At 34.7% G+C, this 15,740-nt stretch overlaps 1 protein-coding gene across 1 annotated transcript; it reads left to right on the forward strand.

The window, feature by feature from the left end:
- Window positions 1-11,511: 11,511 nt before the first annotated feature.
- Window positions 11,512-15,424, forward strand: LOC127076711 (uncharacterized). Its single transcript, XM_051018455.1, has 5 exons — window positions 11,512-11,954; window positions 13,790-14,194; window positions 14,311-14,403; window positions 14,627-14,766; window positions 14,887-15,424. Exons 1-5 carry the CDS (start codon window positions 11,607-11,609, stop codon window positions 15,332-15,334), a joined length of 1,434 nt encoding a protein of 477 aa, XP_050874412.1. The 5' UTR covers window positions 11,512-11,606; the 3' UTR covers window positions 15,335-15,424.
- Window positions 15,425-15,740: the final 316 nt, after the last annotated feature.

The following is a 15,740-nucleotide window of genomic DNA, read 5'->3' on the forward strand; positions in this document are numbered from 1 at the left end:
ATCTGATGGATCAGTTAGTTGGTACTTGCATGTTCAATAAAATTGATTTGTGATCGGGTTATCATCAGATTCATGTGAAACCAGTAGATATTCCGAAGACCGTGTTTAGGACATGATATGGTCACTATGAGTATTCAGTGATGAAGTTCGGTATGTCTAATGCACAAGGTGTATTCATGAAGTATATGAATATGATCTTTCATCCCTATTTGGATCAGTTTGTTATGGTATTCATCAACGACAGCCGAAGATTATGCAAAACATCTAAGAGTTATGCTATCGACTTTGCAAGAGAAGAAATTATATGTAAAGTTGTCCAAGTGTGAATTCTGGTCGCGTGAAGTGAGTTTCCTTGGTCATGTGATTTCTAGTGGTAGTATTCAGTTGATCTGTCGAGTTGGCGTCGTGTTGTAGTGGGAGACTCTGAAGTTTTCTTGATTTAGCTGGTTATTACAGGAGGTTTATAGCAGTCTTTTCAAAGTTAGTTTTGCCTTTGACCTAATTGACTCGGAAAGGGCAAGCGTATGTGTGGGATGTTCAGTGCAAAAATAGTTTTCAAGAGCTCAAGAAGAAGTTGACGTCAACACCAATTTTGATTTTTCCAAGTCTGAGTGAATCTTTTGTTGTATATTGTGATGCTTCAAAGATGGGTTTAGGTGGCGTGCTTATGCAGAATTGTCAGGTGGTAGCTTATGCTTCGAGACAGCTGAAGGTTCATGAGAGGAATTACCCTACACATGATTTGAAATTAGCAACTGTGAGGTTCATGCTTAAATTTTGGAGACATTATATGTTTGGATCTAGATTTGAAATGTTCAACGATCATAAGAGTTTGAAGTATTTGTTCGATCATAAGGAACTGAATATGAGATAGATGAGATCGCTTAAATTTCTGAAAGATTATGATTTTGGTTTGAGTTACCATCCTGGTAAAGGCAACGTGGTAATCGATATGCTGAGCATTGATCCCTCTTGAAGATCCAACATATTGGTTGTATCTAAGGACAACAAGGATCCATCTTGAGGATCTAGCGTTTTGATTGTCTCTAAGTATCTAGCTTTTTTATCTCCTCCAAGGGAAGCAAGGATTCCTCTCGAGTATCCAACGTTTTCATCGCCTTTAAGGGGGACAAGGATCCTTCTTGAGGATCCACCATTTTGATCGCCTTTTAGGGAAGTGAGGATCCCTTTTGAGGATCCACCATATTTTCCAGGTTTTTTTTAGCCTAGCCTTAAAATTCCCGCTACCCATTAGGGTTAGCCCGTATGGACCGTGGGTAGCACGTTAGGCCCACATAGCTATAAAATTTAAACAAATTATATTAATACTTATATTGTCCTACTCCAAAATGACACATTGATTTTTCTCACCTCACTAAATTATATCTCTATTCTATTCAGTCTTTCTCTTTCAAATTTTATACATTAATATAATTAATATTTTTTCCTTGTATTCTATTAGTTTCTCTTACGTTAAATATTCTAGTATTATCTTATACAATTTAGACATGCGTTATATTTAAAAACATATTATAGTATTTATAAAAGATGATATAATACTTAAAAATGTATTATGTTTAAAATAATAATTTTTAATTTCATTTATAATAAATATTATGTGGTTTTTATTTTTATTTTTTATTTTTAAAAATCTCATTTAAGGTCAGGTAGCCCGAAGCCCATCTAGGGCCAGGCTCGATAGTAATTTTCGAGCCCATATTATAACAAGTTTTTTTGGCCTAGTCCTAAAAAGCCCGAGGTGCGTTAGGGCTAGCCCGTTTAGGGTCAGGTAGCCCATTTTGGCAGCTCTAGGCGGAGCTAGTCTCCCCTCCTCCTCCAATTGTATTAAGTGTGTGGTGTACATCATTGTCGCCCTTATCTTTAGATGGCTACTTTCCTTTTCCGGATCTAGAGTTTCATGCGTCGTCTCTCCCATGAGAGGTTGATCCACCTAACCCTTGGGAGTTGTCTCCCTTGACATACTTCTTGAGATGTCCCTTTTGGATCAAATGCTCAATATCTTTCTTAAGCTTATAATAGTCTTTTGTGTGGTTCCCTTAACTATATAGAACTTACACAATCTGCTGGGATCGGGTCCCATAATTCTGCCTTTCGGGATGGAGGCGCGGGGATATTATGTAGATGGAGAACCTCGTGCCAGATCTGTTTACGAAGAGTGTTAAGGGGCGTGAAATTCTCCACCGTTTTTCCTACTCGCTTGAAGTCGATTTTGTTCTTGATGGGCGAGGTGTTAGTGCTCTTCCTTGTGTGATGCAAACCTTCGGCGCTAGGAACATGCTATTTTACATCCCACGCCTTTTTCTCGACATTGCTCCCTTCGCCCTTTATGTAGCATTCAACCCATTTGACCACTTCTACCAATGAGGATGTTGGTCTCTGGGAAAGATATTCATTGAAGTTCCCTGCTTTGAGGTCGTTTTGGAACACCCCCACAAACATTTCCTGATTTGGTGGGATGACCCTTATGGTAACCTCATTTAAACGTGCGAGGTATTCCCTGAACAACTCTGAGGGGCCCTGTCGTATGTTGAACATGCATGTAGTGGACATCTTCATGTGTCTACTAGCACCAAACGATGTATAATTTCTTCACCAGCTCTTGATAGTTGATAATTGGAGCTCAGAGTCGGCCCATATATCTCCGTAAGGTTGCATCCCTGAAAGTACCAGACAACAACTTGCGCTTGAGGGAGTCAGATGCTCCGATGATGGTCATTTGTGTATTAATGAAGGCGACGTGCTCACAAGGATCACTACGTCCATCAAACTTTGCCAAAAGGGGAAAGTTTGAACTCTTCAAGGACATATGCCTCCTATGTTTTGTCTTAAAGTGACTAGGGATCCTGTACCTCAATTTCCTCTAGAAGATTATTCTTTTGCTGGAGTTGCTAGATGTTATGGACATTATCCTCCAAAGTTTGATTATGACGGTGCAATGCGTCTTTTGTGGCACACATCACCGCCAGGGTATTGACGTCATTTCTAGGTTAGTTATACCGGAGGCACGGTGGACGCCATTATACTTGTCAAAAAGTATAAGAGTGCATGGTAGCCCTAAGCTAGTAGGAATGATCAAATGCCTGAGTAATTTTATAATGGTTAGGATTTTTCCGCAGCAGCGAGAGACCTATTTTGTGGTGTTTATGTGGGTTAAGTTATTATATCCCTCTCTTCGCTAGGGAAGAGTTATTTATAGAGGCATCTTGGGCCTAGGGTTAAAGGAACCCTCAAGAAGTGGTAATCGCTCCCTCTTGATTAGGGGAAATTATTGACCGCATATTCCCTTAGGAGTCATGACATGAGTGTGTATATTCAGCTGGGGACTAGATAACCGATACTATCTATGTTTTCTCTCAAGGCGAACCATGTGTCACATAAAATTCACGTCTAGAGGCGACGCCTCATTGAACGGACGCCCCATCGAAAGACATGTGTCGTCCTATTTGGGGTCCTTCACAAATATATCACTACAATTACTTAATTTGTCTTCAATTTATAGTATAGATATTTTTTTACTTTTTGTATATTATTTATTTTTATGAGTCAAGTCTGGACCTTATTTATTTATATTAAGTTGCACTTGTAACAAAGTATCCACATAAGAGTAGAAATGGAGATCTGCTTCATTGCAGTGATTTTGTTATATGTGTGCAGGTTGATCAAAGCAATTCTATCTGTGAATACAAAGGGAGCAAAACTACCTCCTGGACCTCCAAAAATACCAATCATCATAAATATCCAATAGCTCATGAAAAAAAGACAGGATCTTCAACCCATACTGAAAACTTTCCATTCAGGCTCTCGTACAAAATTCTACCACCTTCTCTGGCCGTCTCAAAGTCCTTTGGAGCAACCACCTTGCCATCAACATTTCTTCCTGCTTACTTGTTTTCATGTCTTTTGGTGAAAAAGTTACAACGTGAGCTTCTCTTGACAGTTTCAATATTCTTAATTCCTAACCTAAAGTCACTAGAATTTTGTTTCGTAAACGCTGGGAGAAGTTGTTCAACTTGAAGAAAAATCAATGTGATGTTCTGATTCGTCTAATAATGGCGAGGAAGAATTCCAAAGAAAGTATATTATGAAATAATAACATAACTGTTTCATATGTAGATACTATGTTGGGGGTGGAATTTCCTGTGAAGATGAAATTGTTAGCTTCTATTTAGAGTTTCTAGATGTTGGCACAGACACGACTTCCACTGCACTATAATGTATGTTTGTTATGGCATCTTAATTAAATGGTTGGATATAACTTCTTGTGTTGGGTTTTTATATTTATATTTTAGACTATGATTGTATAATTACATAAAAGAAGACTCAATTTATTTTGTGAATGATGGTGTGGGGAGTAAATTTTACCACTCGAACAAGTGAATTTTAGTCATCAATCTAGAATTTAAATTATATTTTTTAAGAGTTTTTAGTTTATAAATTTATTTTTTCAAGGTGTGACTTAATATTTAAATAATTTACCAATATAAAGATTTTGAAATGTAAAATAATAAGAGTGTTAAAGATAAATACAACAAATAAGTAGGTAGAGTGTCAAATTTAAAAAGAGAGTAAGAAAATATTCACACATTTTTTATTCTAATTCACCTCATTAATTGGAAATTAAGTTTAATCCCCTTACACTAAGAGATTTTCATTATAATTAAACTAGATTACATATAGCGAAACTCTAGATTATATTGTCTCATACTTAAGGACTTCGTTGCCTTAAACATTTAATAACTTTTTTGTCTCACAATAGAGAACTTTTGCCTCACACTAAAGGATTTCAGAAATTACTAAGATATTTGCTTACAACAAGTCATACATAGTAGTAAACTCAATAAAACTTGAGTACAAGTGTATAACTTTCCTATGAAAAAATAGATTTTAAAACATTTGTGTTTAGATGTTTCTTTTTCATAATATTACAATGAAATGCAACGCTAAACAAAAATCAAAATGTTATTCAAAAAAAATCGTGTAAATTATTAGTATTTAGATAACTTTTAAAGTTTGAATTTTCTTGCTTAATATAGACATGAAATATTTGATTTTTCAATTATTTTTCTGTTTAGAATGGATAATTTGGAACTAATTTATTTTTATGAAATATTTTTCTTTAATTCCTTATACCGACACATTTGTCAGGATCTTATCATTGAGAGAATATTCTATGTGGTAGGAATGAATGGTAACGCAACACATAAGGTCATTTATTATCTGGACATGTATGGTCACTTTGCGTTGAATGCACATGATCATTTATGTCTAAGTGCATATGATCATGTTTGTCTTGGAAATATGGTTAATCTTACTAACTTTTCACATATAATTATTGCTCCATCCGAGGTTGGATGATAATTTAAAATTTGAAGTATAGGTGGTTAGTTATGTTGACTCTGACATTGATAATCCTTGATCTATGTGGGAAAAGATGGTCAATTTTTATATATGTGTTTAAAGGATAATTTATAATCAAAGCTCCATAATTAGAGGTCGTTGTTCTTCAAACTATTTTTGTTTCAAGAGATATACCAATTAGTGAATCCATCAACAAAGCCATGCAAAGTGTAGCTAACTTCAAGATGACAAACACTCCGGAAGATAGAAACACTGTCAAAAGAAACAAGCAAATCAACATTAACACAAATACTCATCTAAATTAGGCCCCCCTTAATCAAACTTTATTAAAGTTGACGCCGATACCAACTTTTGTCTCAATGCTTTCTAGAGAATTAGTGTTGTGATTCTAGATGCAAAAGGTCAACTAAAATTTGCTACAACTTGGAAAAAGGCAGGAATAAATGACGCAACAATTGTTTAAGCATCTACTATCTTCATCGTCATTGAGTTCACTTGGGATCATTGTTTCGATAGGGTGTCATTCAAATAATATTGTAGATTTGTAGTTGAAGTATCAATGAAAATCATAATTCATTAAATATTTGGAAATTTCTTGCTTGTGATATCAGAAAGAAAAAAAATCATAATGTTGAGATAATATTTTCAAAAAAGGTCGAGATTAGTGTAACCCGCATGTTACTCATTGGGGAAATACTTAAGGCACCCTAATGATTGCTACCACACCCTCGTGGAAAATCCAAAATACCTCCAGATTCCGGAGATGCATCTCCAGACGCACCCTAAACACATCAAAGCATGCTGATTTTGAGTCACGCCTCAACTATGTGACTAAATTTACTCCTGAAATGCATCTCCGTAAACTTTGCGGAGATGAATTTCTGGATCATACTGAACCAGAAACAACCATAGAAACAAAAAGATGCAGAATGAAAAATAAAATTAATATTCATAACATAAAAAACAAAATATTACATAGGTAATTGTTAATATAAATCGAACATTACATTTTAAAATCCAGGTGGACGTTCTAACATCTTCATAATATCTTCGACCGATCTCATAATAATTACATCCAGCTCGATCAGAACTTTTGTTTGGTAGCGGAAAAAGTATTTGACATAACCTTAAATTTGGACCTGTCTTCAGCTCAAAATTGTTGAACTCAATCTTCATGTCATTGTCAATCGAGGGTGAGCGGTAATCGAGCTTTACAATTTTTTGATTATCGGAGTATGGTAGGATATTCTCTTGTATGTATTTCAGATCTGCAATAGAGGTGTACTCATTAAACTTAAATTCAATTGAGTGATTTGTCCTGTTGAAGTGGACATATGCAACATGCCACTTGATGTTCATTCTGGTATAATGTGATTTGATAAGAAATATGAGATGGGAGCCACATACTTATAGTAGTTCTAGGCCAATATGGACCTTAGAAATTCTATCTTGTACTAGGGTATGTTTCGAATATGCATTCCTGATACCACTTTATTATGTTATTCTGAAGATGTATTTCCGAAACCACTAAACACAAAATAAAGTTCAGAAATAGACAGAAAAATAACATGTATTGAAATGGAGAAGTTTTTTGGAAACTTAAACATGTATTGAAATCACATTAATATTAATACAAGATTACATATAAAACATGTCTAATCACATAAATATATTGTTGAATAAAAATTAAAATGAATCAAAACATGTGTCACCGGTTAAATCTATATTTATGGGTGGTACCACCTTTGACTTTTGTGTGTTTGATTCTCTTTCAATCTCACCCAACTTGGTAAAATCTTGGATGAAAGGATTTCACATTAAGGTTCTTACAGACCATGCATACAGAGGAATTAAACACACAAAAATCAAAGGCGGTACCACCCATAAATATATATTTAATCGGTGACACATGTTTTGATTCATTTTAATTTTTATTCAATAATGTATTTATGTGATTAGACATGTTTTATATGTAATCTTGTATTAATATTAATGTGATTTCAATACATGTTTAAGTTTCCAAAAAAACTTCTCCATTTCAATACATGTTATGTTACTATCTATTTCTGAATTTTATTTTGTGTTTAGTGGTTTCGGAAATACATCTCCAGAATATTAAGTAACTTGTGTAATACAGCTATAATTAATTAGAACAACTAAAGGGTAAGAGTATGAATCTTACCAAAAGCAAAAATTCAATGATTTTTTCTTGTTGTTATTAGGAAAATAAATTTCTTCCTTTGTAGGAGTAGAATAATATAACATATTTATTTCTTCACTTGTGTAGCTTGAAGAGCAGCTGTCGATATCATCATCTGCCTCACAATTTGACTTTTCTACCTTTGGGACATAAATCTTTTTGGATCCTTTGATGTTAGTGGAATGCATATTATGAGCAAGAACATTTCTATTTTTAATTGCATATTTCTCTTTATAAAATTATGAATGTGGATGTTCTTTTTTGCTCTCATGCCTCTTTTTGATAAAACAAAATATGGCATTGCAGTTGTCTTTATTCCAGTAATTGTATTTTAGGGTTTTACATTTAGATTTTTGTTGGGCATTGTGAATATTGCTAAAACTTTTAGTATTGTTCTTAGGTTCATAACCAAGACCAGCCTTAGTAAGACTCCCTTTGGTTATCTAACAAAATATTCAAGCTCTCTCTCTCTCTCTCTCTCTCTCTAGTGAATTTATCAAGTGTGTTTTCGTCTAAGACTTTCTGAGATGAGGAAAAGTTTTGAATTAGATCATATTATCTCTCTCTCTAAGACATTATATTTCTTCCAACATATTTTTATTTTTCAATTTAAGGGAAGAGATAGTGTCTTTGGAGGTAGAGATGATTTGTTCTAATTTACTCATTTATTTTATTAGCTTCTTATAAATGTGAAATAAATCTTGAAAAGAAAAGTGAGAGGTTACCTTATCGTCTTGATAACTCGTTGTGAGATAGGGGTTTACTTCTTCCTTATCTAAAAATTCCATATCATCGTTATCCCGAGATATGTATGTTCTCTTTTTGGATTTCCTAAACTTTCTTTGATTTTGGTTTCTTCTTGATTTTTAGGGCAATTTGGTCTTATGTGCCATTTCTCTCCGCATTGATGACATGCAGGAATAGACGATGAACGTTCTTCACTTTTTTCTGAAACCTTGAGGTTTCTTTTTCATGCTTTAAGAATTCTTTGAATTTACGAAACATGGGCTTCATGAATTTATTAATCTCACTTTGATAGTCTTCATCTTCTGATTCCATGTCTTCGATATTGGTAGATTTAAGTGCAATACTTTTCCTCTTCTTCTTGTCATCTTCTTCATTAGCAGCAAGTCTTTTTAGTTCCATCTAGTGTTCCTACAATTTTCCAAAAGAGTGTGTATGTTCATATTCTCTAACTATACCCTTCTCCATTAAAGGACGAGGGTTTGTTTTGTGAATAGTTTGAAGTCATTTTCCTCCTAAGACGATTAGTCATTAACATGAGTTAGACTCAGATGTCATTTGTTAGACAAGTGACTTAAAACACGTGAGGGGAAGGGGGGGGGGGGGAGAATTGTGGTATTTAAAATTCGAGATTGATTTTATATTTTTCTCGGTTAAGATCGTGTTAGTAATTTTGTTTTATTAAATTGCAACAAAAATTAAAGGGATATGGTTAAAAAGATTGCACCAGAGAGTTATATAGATTTGGTTGAACGTTTTCCTAGTCCTGTCCCCAAGAGGTCTTCTTGAGATTATAAACTTGTGATCTTTCATAGGTTATGCCCACGAACCTTTATACAAGATGATTTTGAGATTTTTATAGGATTATCCCCAACCACAAATAACTTTTACCATAGGCTATGTTAGAACCTTTTTAGAGATTTCTAGGTTGATCTCAATAACCAAAATATAACTTTTTCCGGCAAAGCTCAATAAACCACAACAAAAAATTTATGACTGATTTATCTCAATAACTAAACTTAATCTTCTCAATAGTATCAAACTCCCAAGATTCAACAAACAACACGGCCACTTACAAAACTCTTCCTCACAAGCAAAGTTTCATTCACAGGCACTAAGGAAATATTAAGTGAGAAAAATATTTTCTAGAGAGAGAGGGAGATAAATTCCAAAGAATATGTAAATTATTGGAAAGTGGTGTGGAATAAAGTGGAGACGAGCTCTCTTTATATAGAAGTTGGAAACTCTAAAACGAAAATGATTCATAGGCTGAATTAATGAGTCAAATGATTGGCCAACTCATTCTTAATTAATTAGCAAGCCCAAATAGAAAATATTGAATACATAGTCGTTAAAAGTCATTAATGCTCTGTCACAATTGCTTGATTAATCTATTAAAACTCCCCCAATCAATTGGCTTAATGCTCCAATTGATTGACTGGTTCACAAAAGTGTTGTCAATCGATTGACATAACTTACCAATCAATTGATTATTTCAAAAAATTGTTTGGAAACAGTTTGAACAACTTTTTAATCACTTGGCTTGACTTATAAAATAATTTTCAAGATAAAATATTTGAATAGATATTTAGGTGTGTGTGTGTGTGTGTGTGTGTGAGAGTTTCCTTAGTACTTCTAAGTTACTTCCTTACTTTTACAATACTCGGGTTACTCGAACATACATACATGACCTGACGAGCTTTCACACTTTATTCGAGGCTTCAAGATTCTTTGCTAGATTGCTTCTGATCATATAAGCACTTTGATTTTGAGTCTCCTTTTTTGATGAGGCGTGTGATGTTTCTTTTGTTAGATTGAAATCGTCAAGGTTGAAAGTTATTGCCACCAACTTTAATCATCATTGTCATCATCAAAATTTCAGATAGATCTTCTATGGCATTTCAATTTTATACCTGCAAGCACATAGATCTACACCTTTCCTACCAAGATCCAAGCTTATTGGAACCATCCTCACCCCAAATATGAATAGGTAATACAAAAAGTTATTCACACCACCATCTCCCCCATACATAAGTTGTCTTCCCACCAAACTACTTGGTCAAACACAAACGATTGTCGTGCTTACTCCATCACCATAAAACTTTCCAGAGCACCAACCACCAGAGAGCTCAACACAATTATATTTCCTCCTAGAAACCACTTTAATAGGAGGTAAATCATTCATTCAAAAGGAATTCTTCACGCTTCCAAAATCCAAATGATCTTTGAATCTTCCTACAAGACAAGAAGATGAAAACTGGCTTTACTCAAATAAGGGGTAAGCTCAAGAAACTTTACAGCCCCCAACAAAGAATGAATCAGATCTAGTGGAAATGACATCACAAAGTTCCTGACAGTAGAGTCACTAGAAATGCCTTGCACCACCTCCTTAAAAGATCTATCTAACTCCTTCCTCACTTGAACCTTAGAACGAGCCACAATCGAATCACCCCGAAATTACCTTAACTTCTGTCCCCTTCCTCCCCTACTGAACTTCGACTTGTTCACCCTTATCTTAAAACCTCCAAGCCACATCAAGCCACACCTTCTTGAAATCTCCAGTCCACACATTCTCCATATGAACCTCCAATAATCTCACACCAACACAAAAGAATATTGGAGCAATGCATATGCAAATGCAAAATGCAAGTTTTCAAAGATGCAAGTATTTAATGGATGCAAGAAATACAAGTTAATACACTCATAAAGCTATATGAAAATCAATTATGCAAGAAGAAAAATATGAGAGATGAGTTTATACACTTAGCAACTATACACAAATAAGAAAAAGAATAAAATGAAAGTTAAGAAGCTTATTGATGATATGTGGAAAATGCAAGATTGTGAATGCAAAATGATATGCAGGATTATGAATGCATATTGATATGCAGTAATGGAAGATGGAATGAGATGCAAATGATATGAATGGTTAAAGAGCAAATAATTTAGAGAAGAATAATCTCAAATCATTTATATTTACTATTTAAGTATATCACATATTCATAAGTGTTAATTATCCAATAGGTCTCAAGAGATTTAGGAGGAAAAAAAATATAATAGCACCATAGTTACTCAATTTTAAAGTTAATAAACTTAAATCACCTAAAAATTATTGAAAAATAAATTTTAATATTATATTAAATTTGACATAACTAGAACAAACTAAAACCCACATAATTAAAAAAAAAAAACACTAACACTGAAAAATCAAAAACAATTTTGTTTCTCTATTTTGCCTGCAAAGGTTGTGTTTCCATTGAAATCTCCATCCAATAACACAAATATGCAAACCCTATCATTCTCTCTCACCAAAACCTTCATCACAAATCACAACCACCATAGTTTCTTCCACCACACTCTCTCCTCCACCCTCCCCAAGCCATCTTCCAAAAGGGTTATAGTCCGTGCCCAGAAACCCAAACCCAATCACGGTAACAATGGGAGTTTGAGGCTGAAGGGAAACAACAAGAAGAATGTGTGGAGTGTTGATAATGAACTTGCCAAGGTGGGTTCTTCTCAGAAAGATAAGAAATGGAAAGGGAAGAAGAAGATGGTTAAGAGGAATAAGGGTGGTCGTGTTGTTGTTACTGAGGCTATGTTGATGGAGGTTGAAACTGTTCTTCAGACTCAGGTACTGTTTTTCTCATTTGGGTCTCTTTTAAATTGATGTAATTTGTGGAAAGTTTTTGTCTTTTGCTTTTTGGGGTTGAGTGGTTTTTTGTGGATGAAATTGAAAATGGAACCCTTTATTTTTGTTCTGAAATTGTATATAAATTTGTGAGTTGAATGTGAATGTTTATGAATGCTTAGATTTTGTTAACAATGAAAGAATCAAAGGAATTAGTAGGCAGTATATAATTGGGAACAATGAAATCATGAATGTTGGAAGGTTTTACATAACTGTTGCGGTTGCATATAGGTTTTCACAATTTCAGTCGCATAGATGTTGTGATACTAGGTGCGATTGTTACGGTGTGAATTAACCACAATTTCTTTTTCATCATAAAAACGGTGTATAATTGTATCCACACCTTCCCAAACCGTTTTGTCACGGTCGTTTTCGCGGTAACAGCCTGTTTCTTAAAACCTTCCAAGTGAGCCTACTAGCTTAGAGTGGCGGATATTCATAGCCTCATTGGTCATATGTTTTTGTGGCGTAGGATAGGCCCGGTAGGAATGATAGTTAAAATCCCGATTTGAATAGAAAAATCCCACGGTTTTGTAATTATGCTTGCCCTAGGTGATTGAGAGTATACACTTAATCCTATTTTGATGGAATCAAGTAGAATTCCCCCTTTTAATCGTTGAATCATATAATCTTACGATCTTCGAAACATTTATACAATTATGCTTATGAATGAATTTGAATTTATATAAGTATTTGAAGTGTAATTTAAGGTTTAAATTATCTTACTTGTGACCTATGCCTATGAATTTAAATTTACACAAGTATTTCAAGTGATTTAAGATTTTCGTTGTCTTACCATATATATGAGTTTTAGAATTTTGTATAATCATACAATTAGTCCATGATTTATGATTCTACTCCCCCTTCCCGATTTTGTTACGAACAGGGGTCTGCTAAACACGCAGTTCGGATTACATAGTCAGTTTCACACCGTTAACTGATCCGGCCGTCAATTTTGACCGGACGGCCAAAACTTATTGCACGATGAAGTTTATGAGCCTAATCTCCGGGGATTACTTTCTCTACTCTCTCTTTGTATTCATATTTTTTCTTTACTTTGTCCGGAGGAGACGGCAATCTTTTATGTAATAGTTAGTTTGAGACTGAAATTGATAAAATTGGTTTGAAATAAATGTACAGTATGTTTGGGTTTATAGAAAATTTGTTATAAATGGCACCAATTTTGTAAGTAAAGGGTCGCATACAAGGCCATGGCCCGTTGGTACAAAATGTTGTCAAATTGTGGCTTTTATGGCTAGTACTATTGTGAAACAGAATTAAATAAACTGATATTTTCATGTATATGATTGTGAACATGCAATCATGAAGAACGCTTGGAGTTTGAATCATATTCATGCCTTATGAATGAACCTACTAGTTTACAGTGGAGAATATGCATTGCCTCGTCGGTTCTTTTGTTTTCATGGCGTAGGGTAGACCTGGTAGGGATTACAGACCGGCAACACACAGTTTATATTACATAGTCAGTTTCACACCGTTAAACGATCTCGAAATCAGACTGCAAAGACGTACGACATGATGCAGTTAATGCGTCTAATCTACCGGGATTACTTTCTCTACTCTAGCTTTGTATTCATATTTTTGCTTTACTTTGACCAAAGTCAACAACCTTTTATGGAATGATGAGTTGAAAACATTGAGGTTGATAATGTTCGTTTAAAATAAATGTAGTGTTTGTATGAATTCTGCATAAACTGTAGAAATGATTAGTTGAAATCGCGATGAATATTGTACTGATAGAACGGACACTCTTTCAGGAACCGGTAATAAAACCAGCATGGAACACATTTGCTAGCAGTCTCAGCGGAATTTGGAAAGGTGTAGGTGCCGTGTTTTCTCCCATCACAGCTGAAATGGAACCAATGGACATAAGTGTCAAGAATGAAAACCTTTACGACTGTTATATTCTTTCCCGAATAGAGGAAGTGCCATCGCTCTTGGATGAACGTACCTCTCAAATCAAAAGAAAGGTTAATTGGGTGACTTTGAATCCTTATGGTGAAATGCAACAACATGTTGAAGGCAGCAAAGTAGCTAAGAATGGTTCCGGTGAAAAAATAGCAAATCGTGTTTTGCCTACGTTTGAATCCTTCGACTTTGAAAGAAGTGATGTGATGGAAGAAGATGTCATGGGTTGCGAACCGGGCCTCGTTTACTTTGAAGTAAGGATATGCTATAGGTTTTTCCTTACGTATTTTTCTTGTAGTTTTCTGTTAGGAACCAAAGAATTGAATTGAAAAGAAAGAATAATTTTCTGTGGATATTTGATAAATTGCAGGATGGTTCTTATTCTAGGGGTCCTATGGATATTTCGGCGGGTAAAGACGATGATTCGAAGTACTATATCACACCAACTTTCAAGTTTGAACAAGTAAGTCGAGCATGGCATGCTACTTGCAAAATATCATATTTATCGATCCTTCCCTATGAAGCACTAACACAAACATGAACACAATATTGACACATTGACACCAGTAATAGTGTCGGTGTCAGACACCGGACACGCATTCAATCTAAAATGTTGGTGCTATAAGATTAATGTTACACCGATGAGAGTTGCGATATTTTTCTTGTGACGGATTCTCTTTTTCCAGTGCTTGGTTAAAGGCTGCCACAAAAGGATCCGCATTGTCCATACGATAGAATTCATAAACGGTGGTTCAGAAATACAAATAATGAGAGTTGCTTTGTACGAAGAAGAATGGGTCAGTCCTATTTGTGTTGATGACCTGAGGTATTTGTGTTTCATTTATATTTCGTATTAAATCTACGATTACGAGACTTATGCCGATGAATTATTTTAGGGTATTATGCTGTTCTTCATTAAAATAACTATTGATTTTTGCATTGAAAGCGGCGATATGGAATTTGATTTAAAGCCATTTTCACAAAGAAAAAGAACCAAGCCATCGGAGTTGACAGGGTCATGGAAAGTCTTTGAAATCAGCGCGACTCCGGTATATGCCGAGGAGACAAAGATAGAAGAAGAAGGCAACGCTGCTCCATATGTCTACCTTTGTACGGAAACTCTGAAGAAAAGAAGCTCGCGTGATAGTACGAATTACTTCGGGGAGGAGGAGAGAGTTGACATGCAAGATATGACAGTGCTATGGCTTCCTGGAGGAGTGACATGCTATGTTGATATCGATAAGGATGGTGTTCTTTGTATTGGAGTTGGTTGGTATTCTGATGAAGGAATGAATCTTGTGATGGAAAGAGATTATGGTTTGGATGGAAAACTTAAAGATGTTAGATCGAAATCAGAGATGAAGAGAAGGTGGTCTAATCCACCTAATGTATAAATTATTATGAGGATTGATTAACAGATAGTAAATTGTTTAGTATGATTAATTTTACAAAAGAATATTCAATATTATACGTTCATTAATTAATATTGTTGACTGCATCTGTATATATTAGTTTATGGAAGGTATTTCAAAGAATATGGATAGTGGCTTCTCCAATTCTTTTTTTAAAGTCTAGGGATCTTAAGTGGAAAATAGAATTTTATTTTTGAGAACTTGATATTGTAGCCAATATGTTGACTACCATTGAGGATTTTAGATGGTGTTGGATCCATGATCCGATTGATTCATATAATGCTAAAAGGGCTTATAATCTCCTTTTAAGTCCTACTTTACACCTCAAATCCATGTCTTCTAGTATGGGTAGGATTCTGCCATTTATCTAGAAAAAATGGACATCTGT

This window comes from Lathyrus oleraceus, chromosome 4 (genome assembly GCF_024323335.1).
Source record: "Lathyrus oleraceus cultivar Zhongwan6 chromosome 4, CAAS_Psat_ZW6_1.0, whole genome shotgun sequence".
Classification (NCBI taxonomy): domain Eukaryota; kingdom Viridiplantae; phylum Streptophyta; class Magnoliopsida; order Fabales; family Fabaceae; genus Lathyrus; species Lathyrus oleraceus.

Excerpts from the sequence above, each read along its gene's own strand:
- LOC127076711 (XM_051018455.1), top strand. The coding sequence starts at position 11,607 with ATGCAAACCCTATCATTCTCTCTCACCAAAACCTTCATCACAAATCAC. Across the intron at positions 11,955-13,789 it reads AAACTGTTCTTCAGACTCAG|GAACCGGTAATAAAACCAGC; the intron begins GTACTGTTTTTC and ends ACACTCTTTCAG. Across the intron at positions 14,404-14,626 it reads CAACTTTCAAGTTTGAACAA|TGCTTGGTTAAAGGCTGCCA; the intron begins GTAAGTCGAGCA and ends CTCTTTTTCCAG.